General features: G+C 53.0%; 1 protein-coding gene across 1 annotated transcript in view; it reads left to right on the top strand.

The window, feature by feature from the left end:
* The window catches only part of LOC133356819 (uncharacterized), a 99,408-nt gene extending 82,646 nt beyond the window's left edge, over positions 1-16,762 (top strand). Inside the window, exons 4-5 of the mRNA XM_061574528.1 lie at positions 2,237-2,778; positions 13,840-16,762. Coding sequence (XP_061430512.1) covers positions 2,237-2,778; positions 13,840-14,254 — 957 coding nt within the window. The 3' untranslated portion in view covers positions 14,255-16,762. The remainder of the gene's footprint in view (positions 1-2,236; positions 2,779-13,839) is intronic.
* Positions 16,763-16,990: the final 228 nt, after the last annotated feature.

Raw genomic sequence — 16,990 nt, 5'->3', positions numbered from 1 at the left:
TTAAAAATGACAACGCTCTCACGACGGAAGGCGGAGGTGAGTCGGGCAGCCTTCGAGTTCCCGGGCCTCATCGCAACGACCGCCGCCAAGAGGCTTTGTTTGACCTATTCTTAGGTTTTTTTCGGTAAAGTCACGTAGGTAAAAAAATTAAATTAATAAAAGTAAATAAAAATAAAATAATCGTTATTTTTATTTTATTTTTATTTTAATTTTATTAATTTAAAATTTTAACCTACGTGACTTTACCAAAAAAACCTAAGAATATGAATCCTTGCAGTCACGAAAGCTTCAAATCTTTGTTTGACACTCGTCCATCAAAGGGGTTCGTCGCCAGCGATCGGCCGGCGATGACTGCTGATTAGCGGCGCGCGCATGAGCGCCTGTTTTGTGATTGCGACAGAATGTCTCGCAGTGGCTTAGCGGAGTCAGGCTAACAGAGGGAGGAGGATGTCGGGGGGGGGGGAGTTGTTGGGGGGGGGGGCGGGGGATTTAATTCTCATTTTCTTTGGGAAGAAATCCACGCTGAATGAGGGTTAAAGGTGGCCCTGTGGCTAACGCGTTGACTTTGACTGCGAGCCACTGACCCAAAGACGCCTTATTGGTCCGCTGGCGGGTGGCATATTTCACCATGTATTTTCTCGAAGCATTTTATGTCTACGCATCATAAATATGCATGACAGCAAGTTGACCGGCGGTAGTGGTTTTTTTTCTCCTCCCTCTTCTTCTCATGGAAAAATAAAATATTCCTAAAGTAGGCTGACATCGGAGCGTGTGCAATAGAGAATATCATTCTGAATTAAACAGAGGGGTTGTATGTGCCAAGCATTCTGCTCATAGTGGACACTACATATGGTGAACACTTGCCATGGTGGACAATTCCCATGGTGAATACCACCCATGGTGGACATTTGCAATGGTGGACAATTCCATTGGTCAACACACTGCCCATGGTGGACACTCCCCATGGTGATAACTTCCCATGGTGGACACTAAACCAGCCTCTGGTGATTTAAAGCTTTCGTGACTGCAGGGATTCATCTTCTTGGTTCTTTCGGTAAAGTCACGTAGAATGGAAATAATAAATAATAAAAATGAAACATAATAAAACATTTTATTATGTTTTATTTTCATGGAAATAATAAAATAATAAAAATAAAACATTATAAAACATTTTATTACGTTTTATTTTTATCATTATTATGTTATTATTTCCATTCTACGTGACTTTACCGAAAGAACCAAGAAGACAGCCCCTGGTGATTTGCCATCGCACTTTTATTCTCATTATATTTTTCCCCAGGGCTCGAATTGCCGCGATTGGAATGCATCAAAATGTCAGCGTCGAACCAAACTTGATGCGACGGCTTCCGCTGTTCAGTCAGCGGTGACTGGGATTAGGTGGTCAATTCGCCGCACCTGAGAAGCCGGCTTCATCATGGGCGGCTGCTCCCATTTGAACCCAGGATGTCAGCCATTACATTGCTGGCCGCAAAGTCATTATGTCACCATGGAGAAAGGCAAAGTGCCCGGACCAAAAAAAAACCACGCACGGGAAACAATAGCTCAAAAAAATTAACCCGTAAAAACAAAGTTTTTCACTATAAATCCTTTATATGCGTGGCATCGGGTTTATTTTATTATTAATTTCTGTTTTTCTTGAGTAAGAGTTTCATTTTTATCACATTGGTGTTTTAAATTAAATATGAATTTTTCTTTTTTTCCTTAAAGTGGAAAATTTTGGAATTTTTTTTTCACGAAAATACATTGTCACGCACAACGAGTCTGTGTGCAAAATGTCAGCTCGATTGGATCACGGGAAGTGGGTTAAAAAACGACCGAAAGATTTGCACGGTCGTAAGCGCGCAAGCAAGCAAGCAAGTGAACTTAATATAAAGGATTTAAAAAGAGCACAATTTTAAACCTGCTCCTACTTGCTGTACTTACTTTTCTACATGGAACTCATTGTCATTTTAATTCCGAGACGTGGAATTTATCCAATTTGAGTGCAGGACATTTTTTTTCCGCGATAGAATTTTAAAAGTTTTTTTTTGCGTATGGCTGTGACCGAGACTGAGTCCATCAATCAACTCGCTCCACTCCCCAAACCCGGGACTCCGAACCGTGCCTGTCGGCGGTACCCGGCCTTAGCCTCTCCTCTCTAACACCACCGCTCGCTCGCTCGCTCCTCTCTCTGTCTCTCCGCCCGGCGTGTCCCACCACCATCTCCGCGCGCCAGGTCCTCCCCGCGCAGCGAGAGACTCCGTCGCACGTCTTCTGGCTGACGCTGCGCGAGCCGCACTCCGCCTTCGCAGCAAACCGCAGCCTTGCCGCAGCGCTCCTCTCCAAGGTGGCCTCGTTCTTCGGCGATCGCGACGCCCGAAACGTCGCTCTGCTCTCCCTCGCGCCGGCCCCCGCCGCCGAGGACGAGCGCGGACACCGCGGCCGTCGCGGCCACCACCGCCACCGCCACGGGCCCGCCGAGCACACGCGCGTCGCTTGGTTCAACGTGTCGCTGGCACACAACCTGCGGTGCCGGTGGGGGTCCATCGCCCGGCTCGCGCGCCGAATGGGCGCCGGTGGGCAGGGCGCGCCCACGGCCGGCTTCTTCTGGGCGCTGCTGCCCGAGTTCTGGGTGGAGCGGCTGGGCGACACGGAGCTCCACGGCGCCTGTGACGCTGCGGTGGGGGGGGCGAGGGCCGACGGCGCCGACGGTGCTGGCCGGGAGGAGCTCGCCGGGGGAGAGGTGACGCGCGTTCCGCTGCACACCAGCGAGCTCAGGTGGGAGAGGCGAGAGGCGGCGCTTGTAGGCCGGCGAGACGCAACGCGTTGTGAACGGACACACACGCGCACACATATATATGATTGATATAAATTTCGATTTAAAGCTTTCGTGACTGCAGGGATTTCATCTTCTTGGTTCTTTCGGTAAAGTCACGTAGAATGGAAATAATAAAATAATAAAATAAAACGTAATAATTCTCACGACCTGGTCTTCACCTGAGGACGGCTGCTTGCGTTGTGGCCGAAACGTCGTGAGAATTATTTTATTATGTTTTATTTTATTATTTTATTATTTCCATTTTACGTGACTTTACCGAAAGAACCAAGAAGATAATTGATATACATACGGTATATTTGTCGCTATGATAAAGTTTTTTTTTTTTTGGGGGGGGGGGGGGGTGGGAACAGATCCCGTCAATATATGCAGGGTGCTTCAAAAAAATGTACGGGACTATCGTTTTTAATGGAAAAAGAACGGATAATGCACTGTAACATGATAATAAATATTCTTTGTTCTTTCGGTAAAGTCATGTAGAAGGGAAAGAACAAAGAAAATGGATCCCTGCAATCACGAAATCTTTAAATCATGATAATAAATGTAATGATAATAGCTTTAAAATGTCAAAGAGTCTCCACTCGTTCGCCATCGTTGTCAACGCGTGGGCCTGGAATCTTCTCCAGGTGGTCTCCAGAGCCCGGAGGAGGCACATTTCTCGTGGCGTTGTTGCTAATTACCACAAGTGTGAACATCTTTTTGAAGCGCCCCGTGTATCCGTCTCCCAACACAAATATCACTGCGCTGCTTGCTCGACACACTGTCCGGTGACGGCCTCCCCCGTGCCGCGTCAGCCGCTTGGTGCGGTAGGGTGGTGGGGTTTGGTTGTGGGTGGTGGGGGGTAGTGGGTGGGTGGTGAGGGTGGGTGGTGGGGGGGGTGGGGGGTGGTGGGGGGGTGGTGCGGGGGTAGTGGTGGGGGTGGTGGTGGGGGTAGTGGGGGAGTGGTGGGGGGGTGGTGGGGATGGTGGGGATGGTGGGGGTGGTGGGGGTGGTGGGGGTGGTGGGGGGGTGGTGGGGGTGGGTGGGTGGTGGGGGGGGGGTGGTGGGGGTTGGTGGGTGGTAGGGGTTGGTGGTGGGGAGGTTGGTGCGGGGGTAGTGGTGGGGGTGGTGGTGGGGGGTAGTGGGGGAGTGGTGGGGGGGTAGTGGGAGGGGATGGTGGGGGAGTGGTGGAAGGGTAGTGGGAGAGGGGGTGGGGGGTAGTGGGGGGGGTGGTGGCGATGGTGGGGGGGGTGGGGGGGTAGTAGGCGGTGGTGATGGGTGGGTGTTGGTCCTGGACCGCTCCGGGTATCGTTCGCCACAGGTTGCCCGTAATGAAACTCGACCGGCCCACAAAGTGTTCACCTCGCCTGGTCTCCCCAGTCTGTAAATAGATGTTGTGTGAGTGTGTGTGAGTGTGTGTGAGTGTGTGTGAGTGTGTGTGTGAGTGTGTGTGTGAGTGTGTGAGTGTGTGTGTGAGTGTGTGTGTGAGTGTGTGTGAGTGTGTGTGTGAGTGTGTGTGTGAGTGTGTGAGTGTGTGTGAGTGTGTGAGTGTGTGAGAGTGTGTGTGTGAATGTGTGTGTGAGTGTGTGTGTGAGTGTGTGTGTGTGCAAAACAACCTCCTACCTCCTCGCGGTGCCGGACGGGCAACACTGTCGTGGACATTGCTGTGGGGGGAGGGCCAATGCCCATTGGCCTCTCCCCTCATGGCGTCTGTGACCACCACAGTGGCTAAACGGGGGCTCTGGACGGGTGTGAGGGGCTGGTAACCCCTCCACCTTCAATTCATTACCACTAAACCACAAATTAAACATAAACCTGTAACAAATAAGCTTGTGCCGGAGGCCCCGGGGGGTCAGGCTTTTATGACGTCTCCTGGCCAAACCCCATTTGGCGGAGCCAGGAGATTGAATTTTCACCCTCGGGGCTCCTCCAGAAACAACAAAAAACCATTGCGGATGGCCACGTGGAATGTTCGAACGCTCACTGCGGAGGAGAGGCTGCCACTCCTCTGTCGGGAGCTGGACCGGTACCGCCTGGATCTCTGTGGCATTCAGGAGGTCCGGTGGACCGGTTCTGGCTCCTGCCACCATGAGGGGTGGACAGTCCTCTACTCGGGGCAGGAGACTGCCAAACAACAGGGTGTGGCTCTTCTTCTGAACAAAAGAATGAAGGGGGCGTGGGAGCGTGGCGGTGAGGTGTGGGAAGCTGTAAGCCCCAGGATACTTTGGGCTCGCCTTCCCATCAACCAGAGGCGAGGAGTGGTGGTCGTGGTTACTTATGCCCCCACCGAAGACGAACATCCGTGGAGGGATGCAAGCAAAGCCGATGAGTCAGATGCTTTCTATGACCTCCTGTCACAGGTGCTGGCTAAAGTGGCCACTCGGGACAGAGTCATCTTGTTGGGTGACTTCAATGCCCGAGTTGGTCATGATGCTGACACCTGGTCTGGAGTGATTGGAAGGCATGGGCCAGATCAGCTCAATAATAACGGTAGGAGGCTGCTAGATTTTTGTGCAGCCCATGGGCTTGTAATTACCAACACGCTCTTCCGGCATCGGCGCATCCACACAACATCATGGATACATGCCGGGTCCAAGCAAGAACATCTGCTGGACTACATAGTGACGGACCAGCGGATGCGAACCCATGTCCTTGACACCAGGACCTACCGTGGAGCTGATCTGTCCTCTGACCATCGACTAGTCATCTGTAAGATGCGCCTGCCTTTCTTCCACTCCGGTGGTGGGTGTACACCCAGGATCCCATTCCAACCAAAAGTGGCCTGGTCTCAGTTAGCTGATGAAAGTTGCAAGCGAGAATTTCATCATCGCTTGCAGCTGGGGTTGGCATCGTCCCCCACTCCACCTGATGTCGAGGGGAAATGGGCGAGGTTTAAGACTGTGACTCATGCAGCTGCAATGGCTGCTTTGGGTACGCGGTCCAGACCTCCCCAGAAACCCTGGCTGACAGAGGAGGTGTTCAGGTTAATTGAGAAAAAGCGTCAGGCCCACTCTCATCGCCTACAGCATCCCACGTCAGAGAATGAGGAGGTTTACCGCAGCCTTCGCTCAGAAGTTCGGAGAGCCGTAAGGCGCTGTAAGGATGGGTGGTGGTCGCGGGTTGCTGAGGAGATGGAGTCTGCCTCAGTGGCCCGTGATCACAAATCACTATTTAACTCCATCAAAAAAGTAACCTGCAGCGCCACACCTATTACCATCATTAGAGGAAAAAACGGTGATCCAATCTCCGACCCCCAGGAACAGGTTTGCAGATTTGCTGAGCATTTCTGTGAGGTCCTGGGGGAGGGAAATTCTCTCAGCCAGGAAAACATCATGGCACAAAGTGGGGATAACCCTGCTGAGGCTGCGGTGCCTCAAATATTGGAAGAGGTCACCCCCTGTGAGTGGCTGGCTGAGGTGCCAGCTGTTGAGGAAGTACTGAGGGCGATCCGGAGTCTGAGACCAGGGAAGGCACCGGGCAGAGATGATCTCCCAAGCGAAATGCTGAGGGAGGGTGGCGTTTGTGCACAGACTGCCCTATATGACATCATAACAACAGTCTGGACCACTGGACGGGTTCCGCAGGACTGGAAGGATGCCCTGGTGGTTCCCCTCTTTAAGAAGGGGGACCGTACCGACTGTAACAACTACAGGGGCATCTCACTCCTCAGTGTGCCGGGTAAGGTCCTGGCAAGGATTATTCAACATCGCCTTGCTAGGCACGCTGAGGAGGGGCTTGCGGAGCCCCAATGCGGTTTCAGGAAAGGGCGGTCCTGCACAGATGCCATATTTTCTGTCCGTCTGCTACAGCAGAGGTGTAGGGAATTCCAAAAAGACCTACATCTCTGCTTTATTGACCTGGTCAAGGCCTATGATACCATCAGTAGGACTGGGCTCTGGGTTGTTCTTCGTGCTTTCGGAGTCCCTGACCCTCTGCTCACGATCATTAAGGACCTTCATGATGGTGAGCGGGCCCGGGTAAAACTACGTGGCCGGGAGTCGGAGCCTTTCCCTGTACACCTTGGGGTGCGACAGGGATGTCCTCTGGCTCCCACATTATTTAACATCTATTTTGACCGCGTAGTTCGTGAAGCCTTCAATAGCTGTACCGGGGGAATTTCCATTTGGTACAGATATAATGGGAGGCTGATCGACGCCCGGGTGCGATCAAGGGATGGCTCCCTATTGGTCAACCACGTTATGTATGCCGATGATTTGGTAATAGCTGCTCATTCAGAAGAGGAGTTGGAGGCGCTGCTGCTGAGACTGGAGCGTGCCACTAAGAGGTGGGGCCTTACCATCAGCCCCACCAAAACCAAGCACCTGCCTGGGTATTTTGTACCATCGGACACTCCACCCCCACAACTCCCAATTGGTGATGGGGCAGTTGTGGAGAGAGTGGAGAGTTTCCCATACCTGGGCAGTGTGCTTATGACCGGCTCCAGTCTATCAGCAGAGGTCTCACTCCGAATCAGTCGAGCGGCAATATCTTTTCATCGGCTGCGTAACGCTGTGTGGAAGCTACCTGGTCTGTCGCTCCGCACGAAGCTTCAGGTCTTCTCGGCCACGGTCATTCCCTCCCTTCTCTACGCTTGCGAGACGTGGACCCCCCTGGTGGAGCATCTTCGCCGGTTGGAAACATTTAGGCTGGCCTGCCTACGATCCATCCTGGGTTTAACCAGGCTGGATTGTGTGAGGAGCTCACAAATCCTTGAAAGATCTGGGCAAAGTCCCATCAGTGAGCTCCTCCGGCAGGCAAGGCTGCGTTGGCTGGGTCATGTAGCCCGCATGCCCAGCCACCGCATGCCTAAACAGCTTTTGTTCGGCCGGATCGAGGGGGCTAGACGGGCGCGGCACGGGCTGGAGAAGAGATGGAGTGATGTGGTACAGGAGGACGTGGAGCTGAGTGGACTTGCCGATGACTGGTACCAGCGGTGTCAAGATCGGCCTCAGTGGAGGAGGCTCGTGAAGGACGCTACTGGGCAGTTGGAGGCAGTCGCCCTCCAACAACAACGGAGGGCGGAGGAGCGACGCTCACAACAACGAGCGGAGCGCCGGGTGGCTAAAGCACAGCAAGTTGGTACAGTAGGGGGCACAGGTGGTGCATCAGCCAGTCATCTCGGTCATCTCGGTCAGTCGACCATTGGCACCTGGGTCTGCCCCGTGACCTCCTGCCAGCGGGCGTTCGACACTTCACGTGGCCTCAAGGTGCACTTGGCCTGGCACAAGCATCGTGGTGACGTCACCGCCACTTAGTGGCGAATGGCGGTTGTTGTTGTGCAGTCATTGGTGACCAGGGCTGAGACCATTCAAATGTTTTGTATTCGAAAGCCCATTTTAAGCCATTCCGTGATGGAATTCAAATCCAAGACCTCAGCCTTGCAGGCTCAGTGCTCCAATACAACAAACATTAGAATCCTCCCCCCCCACTCCCCCCCACCCACACACACCCAGCTCCACACACCTCAAGCCACACAAGCGCCTATTTATTTTCCTGTTTCAAATTCAGTTCGGCTTTAGGGGGGGCGGGGTGGCGGGGTAGCGGGGGGGGGGAGATAACATCAACAATGAGGCCGACTCCGACCCACTGATTGACAGACGCGCCGTGCGCGGACCGCACACGGCATCGCCATCGGCACCCAGGAGCCAGTGGCGGCTCCCGCTGAGCCAGAGGCGAGCGGACGCTCTTCCGCTTAACCGCCGCGCATGCCCTCAACGCTGTCTCCGTTGGGTTGATGTGGGGGGGGAGGCCTTGGACTTCTTGGGGCCTCAAGACTCCGGATTCTAAGACGATCCGGAAAGGAAGATGCCCCCTAAATTTGTGTGGCCGGTGTCAAGTCAACGAAGTCACACAAATCTTGACTCACACAATGACAAAGATCCCCCGTGTAGCCCTAACAGAATGTTGGGGCAAGTGCTGTCAACGAGTAGCAGCACTTTTGAAGCCCGGCACCACGCCCGGTCGCCTTTGTCTCCCCCAGTGGCGATGTTTACACACCTCACCAGGTGCTCATTTATCAGAATTTTATTTTCGACTCTTCATTCAAATTCAGCCTCAAGGCGCAAGTGTTTTTTAGGGTTTTTTTCCGTCTCTTTAACAATTAGTTTCGCGATTTGATCTGCGTGCCGTCCTTTTGCTCCGCACAGCACCTTGAAAGTTCCACGTGAAAATGCATGTTTTTTTTTTTTAGAACAGTGAATATTTGTCATCATCATCATTATTATTATTATTATCCCAAAAGTTTGCCGTACAATACGTACGGCGCAAAAGAAGGTCAGCATGCGCGCATGCGTACGTACGTACGTTACAGTCTCGTTCGTTGCCAGTATCTCTGGAGGCTCCGTCGCCGGTGAAAGTTCCAAAAGGATCGCAAATGAGTCCATCGGAAGGGAACGTTTCCTCCGTTAGAAGGCAGCAAGACGAACATCGAGGAGGTGGGGGGGGAGGGAGATTGGCTCGTGTCACAGCGACGTCCGGCCAGGTGGCTCAGCTGGGAGAGAGAGCGGCGAGCACTTTTCAGAAGTGAATTTCCACCTCTGCCGGGAGCGGAGCTTTTCGTTTAGGTGCTCCGTAATGTGAATTTAAATATGATACTGGGTTCTAGATTTGAAGCTTTCGTGACTGCAAGGATTCATATTCTTAGGTTTTTTTCGGTAAAGTCACGTAGGTAGAACATCAAAATTAATAAAAATAAAATAAAATAAAGATCACGACGTTTCGGAGGCAAAACAAGTCTCCGTCATCAGGTGGGACCGTCACAGCCAGATTGCCTCACTTGATGCAGCTAATCTGGCTGTGACGGTCCCACCTGATGACGGAGACTTGTGTTGCCTCCGAAACGTCGTGATCTTTATTTTATTTTATTTTTATTAATTTTGATGTTTTACCTACGTGACTTTACCGAAAAAACCTAAGAATATGATACTGGGTGGTCGAGTGGCTTCGAGGTCAGGGGAGGTGTAGGCTGACAATGCTGATGAACCTGGGTTTGAGTCGAGGTTTGAGCCGTCCGTCGCGAAACCAGATTCTCTGCTGCGGTGAGTTGATCGTCTCGAGCCGGAGACAAGTGGCTGTTGAAAAACATAACACGTGAAAAAGTTGTTTTGAAAAATTATTTTAGCAGGATTTCATCTGAGCAAAAAACAACACATCGGCTCGTGACAATCTCGTGGCAGAGTGTGTGAAGGGTTTGCCTCCTTCTGTGCAAGAGATGGAAAGAGACACCTGAAGAAGCATTTTATTTTTACATGGGACAACGTCCCACCCCCCCCCCCCCCCCAGCGCGCAAAAAAACCCTCTTCCGCCGGCCCTCCACGGCACGCTCTCTCGTTTCGCTTTTCTGCGAGATTCTCACGACTCGTGCCCGTCTCGGGGGGACGCGATGTTGATGGCACGTTTCGGATAAAAAAAAAATGAAATCTCAACCAGAAAATACCCAACGCACACATTTATATAAATATATATATAAAAACGACGGAGAGAACACCGATTCAAAATTCACTCGGCTCCCAATTCGAAAAACGCTGTCGTACAAATCAGCCGCAATTGCGCTGGCAGGAAAAACATGGTAAGGAGTTTGGGAGGGGGGGATTGGGGAGAGCTGGCGAGGGGTGGAAGGGAGTGTAGTGAGCCCAGCTGGTGGTGATGGGGAGGAGAGAGGAGAGCGGGGGGGAGAGTCTGAAATCGCTGGCCCTTTCCATCAACAAATATCTGAGGCTCTTGCGCGAGCACCAGGCAATGTACCTGCCAGCGTGGGGCCGTCGCCGCACGGGCGACTCTGAGCGATGGCGACCAGCGGCGAGAGCAGGAGAACGGCTCAACGGATGAGATTACTCATCATCAACAGCCCGAGTATTCATTCTAGATTTGAAGCTTTCGTGACTGCAAGGATTCATACTCTTAGTTCTTTCGGTAAAGTCACGTAGAAGGGAAGTAATAAAATAATAAAAATAAAACATAATGAAATTATTCTCACGACGTTTCGGCCACAGAATTATTTTATTATGTTTTATTTTTATTATTTTATTACTTCCCTTCTACGTGACTTTACCGAAAGAACCAAGAAGATGAATCCCTGCAGTCACGAAAGCTTTAACTCGAAATTTATTTATTATTATTTTATTTTATTTACTTATTATTATTTTATTTTTTATTATTGCTATTTTTTATTGTTTTATTTGTATTAGTTTTAATTTCATTTTTTACCTACGTGACTTTACCGAAAGAACTAAAAGTATGAGCCGAGTATTAGTCGACCACAAGGCTCCACCCCCTCCCCCCGCAATAGATGTACGGTGGAGTGGGTGGAGGGTGGTGGTGGTGGTGGTGGCGGGGGGCACTTCCAAGTCAAGTCTTTGAAATTCGCAATGTCCCGCAGTTAAATTACACAGCCGACGAACGGAGCATCAGATTTCCGAAGCTGAGATAAGGCACGCACAGGGAGGCAGGGGGCGGTGGTGGTGGCGGTGGCGGTGGTGGTGGTGCTGTGAAGAGCTCATGAATATGAGTCTTCGCGCATTCGCATTTTAGACAGGGAATTTCCATTTAAATGAAATTGAGGAAGAAGGCCCCTCTTTAAAGTTCCGTTTTTTTTCTCCCCGATCCCACTTCTTTCTTCCCGTGCCCATCTCCTCCCCCCCCTCCCTCCCAACAAACCGGCCTCAAGGGCTCCCATTTAAAAAACCATTTGCCCCCCAGTGACTTCTACAGCAGCATCCAATTCTCTCCCCCCCTACCCCCAGCCACAGCCCCACCAACAGCCCCAGCTGATGACCAAGATGACAACTGAAGGCCAGCGATATGCATAGAGATACATTACCGCGCACATTAACAAAATGTGATCGTCCGCTCGCCGATCGTCGAGGTTCGTTGAAGCGCTTTTCTCAACGACGACAACAACGGGGGGAGGGGTGGGAGGGGTGGGGGGAGGGGTGGGGGAGGGTGGGGGGGGGGTTGACGTAGTTTTTGCGTTTCCGTAATTTCCCAAATTTGCGATTGTCGTCATGATCGTCGTCGTCAATTTTTATCACGATTCATATTTTGTTATCGCCACGCCGACACGGAGAGAGCGAGAGGTGGGGGGGGGGGGGGGCTGACACGACACGGGAAGGGGGGGGGGGGTGTGGGGGGGCTGTAAACCCGCGGCACCGCGCCAAACCGGAGCGCCCCCCCCGGTAGTTGCCCGCAAAAAATATTTAGTTTGCTGCGGGGGAGCGTGGACTTGGTCTGATCGATCGGCCTCATCGTCCAATCTTCATTCCTTCCTTCCTTTCTCGCTCTCATCCTTCTCTTCCATCCCAGCGATGCGAATCGGCTACAGGTGTCACGCTCGCGCTTGAAATTTCGCCGCCGCGATAAATCGTCGCCGTCGCCGGGGACCGACGCCGCGTTTCTCACATTTCGAGATGCGGGTCGTGACACCGTCGCTGCCAGAGCCACTTCGTGACGACCGCTCGGGGGGGGGGGGGGGGGAGGCTGCGTTTCCATAAGAAGTCACTCACGGCCGCATTTACGCCGGTGAAAAAGAAAAAAAACGGGGGGGGGTGGGGGGGGGGGGCTCGTCCGACCGGCTTCGGCGTCCGCGCCGGGTATGCCGCCCGTGCATCGCGTGTCCACCAGTCCCCTCGTTATCTCGGCAGCGAAAGTAAAGCGCCCGTAAAACAGCAGCCGCACCTCAACAACTCTGGCACCTCCCAGTTCAACCAGTCTACACAGCAAAGGCTCATTCCTAGCAGCAGCCTCAGCCGCACCAACCTCACAATAATAATACAAAACTCCGATCCAGGTGCCTACCTTGGCTCCTCCCACCCTCAACCAGTATATATATGTAGTGGTGATACGCGCTGGGATTAGGGATCGTATGCCAGCGCGTAATGATTGGCTGTGTATGTGGTGACGCGCACTGACGGTGGAGGATCAGGGGTCAGCGCGGGGTCGTGGGTTACGGGGTGCTGATTGGCTGTGTGCCGGTGACGCGCTGAGAGGGAGTGATCAGGTGACAGCGCGGTGTGATTGGTGGAGTAGTGTTAACACGCGCTGGGGGAGAACGGATCGTAGAGAGAGCGCGTCGTGATTGGTTAACTAAGGAGCGATGCTCACGTAGACGTCCGCATCAGCTCCGTCTCCCGTGAGCAGGGGCTATAAAAGGGGATGCACACAGGCGTAAGGGCAGTATGTAACCAGCGAAGAATGAAGACGGGGATCGAAGACCTAGGGCCCTGCGGTACCTAGTCCCGCTGTCCTAACGGGACCGGGACTCTGTGTAACCCAGAGGCGAGTGTAGTGTGTGTAGCCATAGGCATAGGGTCTACACGAGCCGAATGCATTGTGTGTAGCCAGAGGCATAGGGTCTACACGAGTCAAGTGTATTGTGTGTAGCCAGAGGCATAGGGTCTACACGAGTCAAGTGTATTGTGTGTAGCCAGAGGCATAGGGTCTACACGAGTCAAGTGTATTGTGTGTAGCCAGAGGCATAGAGTCTACACGAGTTAAGTGGAGTGTATAGTACAAAGAATAGAGACCACACGTTGTATTGTGACACGTCAAGATTTAATAAAAGTGTGTTACCCGTCAAGAAGTTCCTGCCGTCATTTCCAATACTTCATATACAAGGAAGGGTCTCTTAGAATGCCTCTTTACTTGATTCAGCAATCGTGCTGTGACGGTTCCACCTGAAGACGGAAGCTTGTGTTGCCTCCGAAACGTCGTGATTTTTTATTTTACTTTTATTAATTTAAAAAAATGTTTACCTGCGTGACTTTACCGAAAAAAAAACGTAAGAGTATACGCCCGTTAAACTCGCACCACCTTTCAAGGCGATGGCGCATTGCAGACTCCAGCAGCCGTTTTGGCGCGGACGCGCACGGGAGTCCTCGGATCCGAGGTCGGACAGCGGCTCGGATGGGCGACCGCCGTCCGTAAGCCGATCGCTGCCGCCCGCGTCGCCGCACGTGGCGGGCGTCGGGGGCGCCGGGTGACCCCTTGCACCGCACCACAACGAATGACCTCCACGCCGCTCGCCGCAGGTCGTGGCTCGAGACGGTGCTGCCGGCGCTGGTGGTCTCGGCGCTGCTGCTCGTCGGCGGAGTCGTCGCCGCCGCTGCCCAGCACCACCGCCGCCGCTGCTGCTGCTGCTGCTGCCCGCGGTGGCGGTGGCGGGGGCGGAGCCGGCGCACGGACCGCGTCCGCCCCGCCGCCGCGCGCCGCGCCGTCCGCTGGGACCTCGCCATCAACCGGCGCGTGCTGGCGCCGCACAAGGCAGCGCTGCTGCCCCGTGAGCCGCGGTCCCCGGCGCTCCTCCTCGCCGCGGCCAACCCCGGGTTCCTCCCGGCGCCGTCGTCGCCGCCGCCGGCGCCGCCGCCCCGGTACCGGTTACCGCCGGCGTACGGCCGGTCGAGGGCGACGAGCATCTTCGCGGTGCTCGACGGCGCATGCAGCTGACGTCGTCCGCCGGGGAGACAACGGCGGTGCCGCGGAAGAAAGAGAGGAGACCCCGGTGTTGGGGTGGAGGCTGCGGGTGGAGGAGAGAGACGAGATTGCCGGATGTTGGGGTGGAGGCTGCGGGTGGAGGAGAGAGACGAGATTGCCGGTGATGGGGTGGAGGAGAGAGAGGAGACGCCTGGCTGACGGTGCCCGGGCCGACGCGACGTGCCGGCAAAAACGGGACGCGAGGTGGAGGTGAATCAGGTCCACGGTTTCTGGTCGACATTATCGATCAACGGACGTCGCCCCAGTCGATATTCCCGGCCAAGCTGAACAGTGGGTCAACGGATAGCACATCAAACACACCACCTCCGACTTCATTCCTGCGCATCTCCGATTTAGCGAAACAAGTTACATACATACACACACGTGTAGATACATGCATACATGTACGTTGAAGTTTTTTTTTTTTTTGGCGCACCGTACGAAGCCAACCGTGCTAAGCGGAGGGGCGGGGGAAGGACAAGAAACTGAGCGCAGAAAGCATTTCTCTGAAAATGAGTTTTAGTTTGTAAATAAGTTACTGACATGACGGGACACCAGTTTGACGGGACACGAGGTCTGCGGGACACCAGTTTGACGGGACACGAGGTCTATGGGACACCAGTTTGACGGGACACGAGGTCTACGGACACCAGTTTGACGGGACACGAGGTATATGGGACACCAGTTTGACGGGACACGAGGTCTATGGGACACCAGTTTGACGGGACACGAGGTCTATGGGACACCAGTTTGATGGGACACGAGGTCTGTGGGACACCAGTTTGACGGGACACGAGGTCTACGGGACACCAGTTTGACGGGACACGAGGTCTGTGGGACACCAGTTTGACGCGACACGAGGTCTGTGGGACACCATTTGACGGGACACGAGGTCTGTGGGACACCAGTTTGACGCGACATGAGGTCTATGGGACACCAGTTTGACGGGACACGAGGTCTATGGGACACCAGTTTGACGGGACACGATGTCTACGAACACCAGTTTGACGGGACACGAGGTCTACGGGACACCAGTTTGACGGGACACGAGGTCTACGGGACACCGGGCTGACGGTCCAGCCCAGGGCGGTCGGCAACCTGTCTAAAGAAGAAGAGTCAGATTTTGTTTTAGTCGTTTTTTGTTCCCCTTTGACCAAAACAATTGTTTCAGGAGCCGCAAACCTCTTGTAGACGCGCACAAAAGCGGCGTCAGGAAAACAGCGGGCGACGAAACTGATTTTGACTCGAATAAAACTAATTTGGCGATGGAATAAACTCCCCCCTATTCATAAGAGTTTTTTTTTGTTTGGGTTAGATCGTGTAAATATGTAAATGTGTCGTTAAAACCCGCCGCCGCCCAACACAGCCAACTAGTAAGGGTTTGTCATGTAAATAGAACGTGGCCAATTCGTCACAACACCGGTGTGTTGGAGAGCCAAGCCACAACATTTACAATCCGAGTACGACGTTTCGCCAGTAATTACAACCAGCTTCATCAGGCGACAGCCAGATTTGTGGAGAAGTCCACCCGTTTCGTTCCTTACATAGAGGCGGAGAGGTGGTGACCACGCTTGTGCGCTCTTGCGCAAAGTGTGGAGGGGAGGGGGTGGGATTAATGAGTCTACGTGTTAAATCCCCCCATTGAGTGTAGCCCCCCGCCTCCCCTAGTGAATTCCTCAACGATACACCTGGGCCGTCGTACATTTCATCCTCACCAAGACATGCCGTGGTCACCGCCTACCCCTTGCCATTTTCAATCAATTATACTCACATAGTAGTAGGTTTTTACCCTTTAAGCTGGTACAAAACTGACACCTTTATACAAGGCATCATGTTTGCAATAACCACAACACAAGCATTCAAAATGCAATCAAAAGAAACAACAAACATATTTTGCCACTGGTAAAGGAGATGTCTCATAGTGTTAATGCTTACCCCGAGCTCTCAATACTCTGATAGTGAGCTGTTTTTGAATTGTACGCCTTTTGGCGTCATCTGGTCCAACACCAATGGAGACTAGGCTCTAAGAAAAGCTGTCTCGGGTGTGGACCAATCAACTCCAAGGACAGTGCATATCATTATCAGAGTTGTTTCTTTTTGTTTGCATTTTGACTGCTTGTGTTGCGGTTATTGCAAACATGAATGCTTGTAAAAAGGTATCAGTTTTGTACCAGTTTAAAGGGTAAAAATCTACTACTATATTTTTGCCACTGGTAAAAGAGGTCTCATAGTGTATCTTATAAAAAATATATTTATACAAATATAATAATAACCGGCTGCCCCTCTGAGGATGCAGCCAAAGAGCTGCACGTGATTCGGGAGCAGGTTGCCGAGCGCCCCTCCAACCCCCCCCCTGGACTCGAGACCAACAACGAGACTCCTCGCGATGCACCAGGGGGACACGGGGCAAGACGCGGGCACTGCAGCCGGAGCAGCAAGACGACCACGTGACGGGAACACCCTCTCAGTAAAATTTGAAATCCGCACAGAGAAGGACGCGGGGGGTAGGGGTGTGGGGCGGGGGGGTGAGTGGCCGCGAGCGCTCAAGCGGATGATCTCTGTCACGTGAAGGGACGCGAAATGGCAAAAAAGCGTAAAGTTGATAAGCCGATGTTACGGACGGCAGCCGATTTAACATTCGGCCGGGGAGCGGGTGGGCAAGGGGAGTTGCGGGGTGAGCGGGGGGCGAGAGAGACGTGTGGGTGGAGG

Source organism: Lethenteron reissneri, chromosome 55 (assembly GCF_015708825.2).
Source record: "Lethenteron reissneri isolate LAM-NWPU_2019-01 chromosome 55, ASM1570882v1, whole genome shotgun sequence".
Classification (NCBI taxonomy): domain Eukaryota; kingdom Metazoa; phylum Chordata; class Hyperoartia; order Petromyzontiformes; family Petromyzontidae; genus Lethenteron; species Lethenteron reissneri.
Note: the sequence above shows the minus strand (reverse complement) of the source record. Positions and strands in the feature narration are given on the sequence as shown.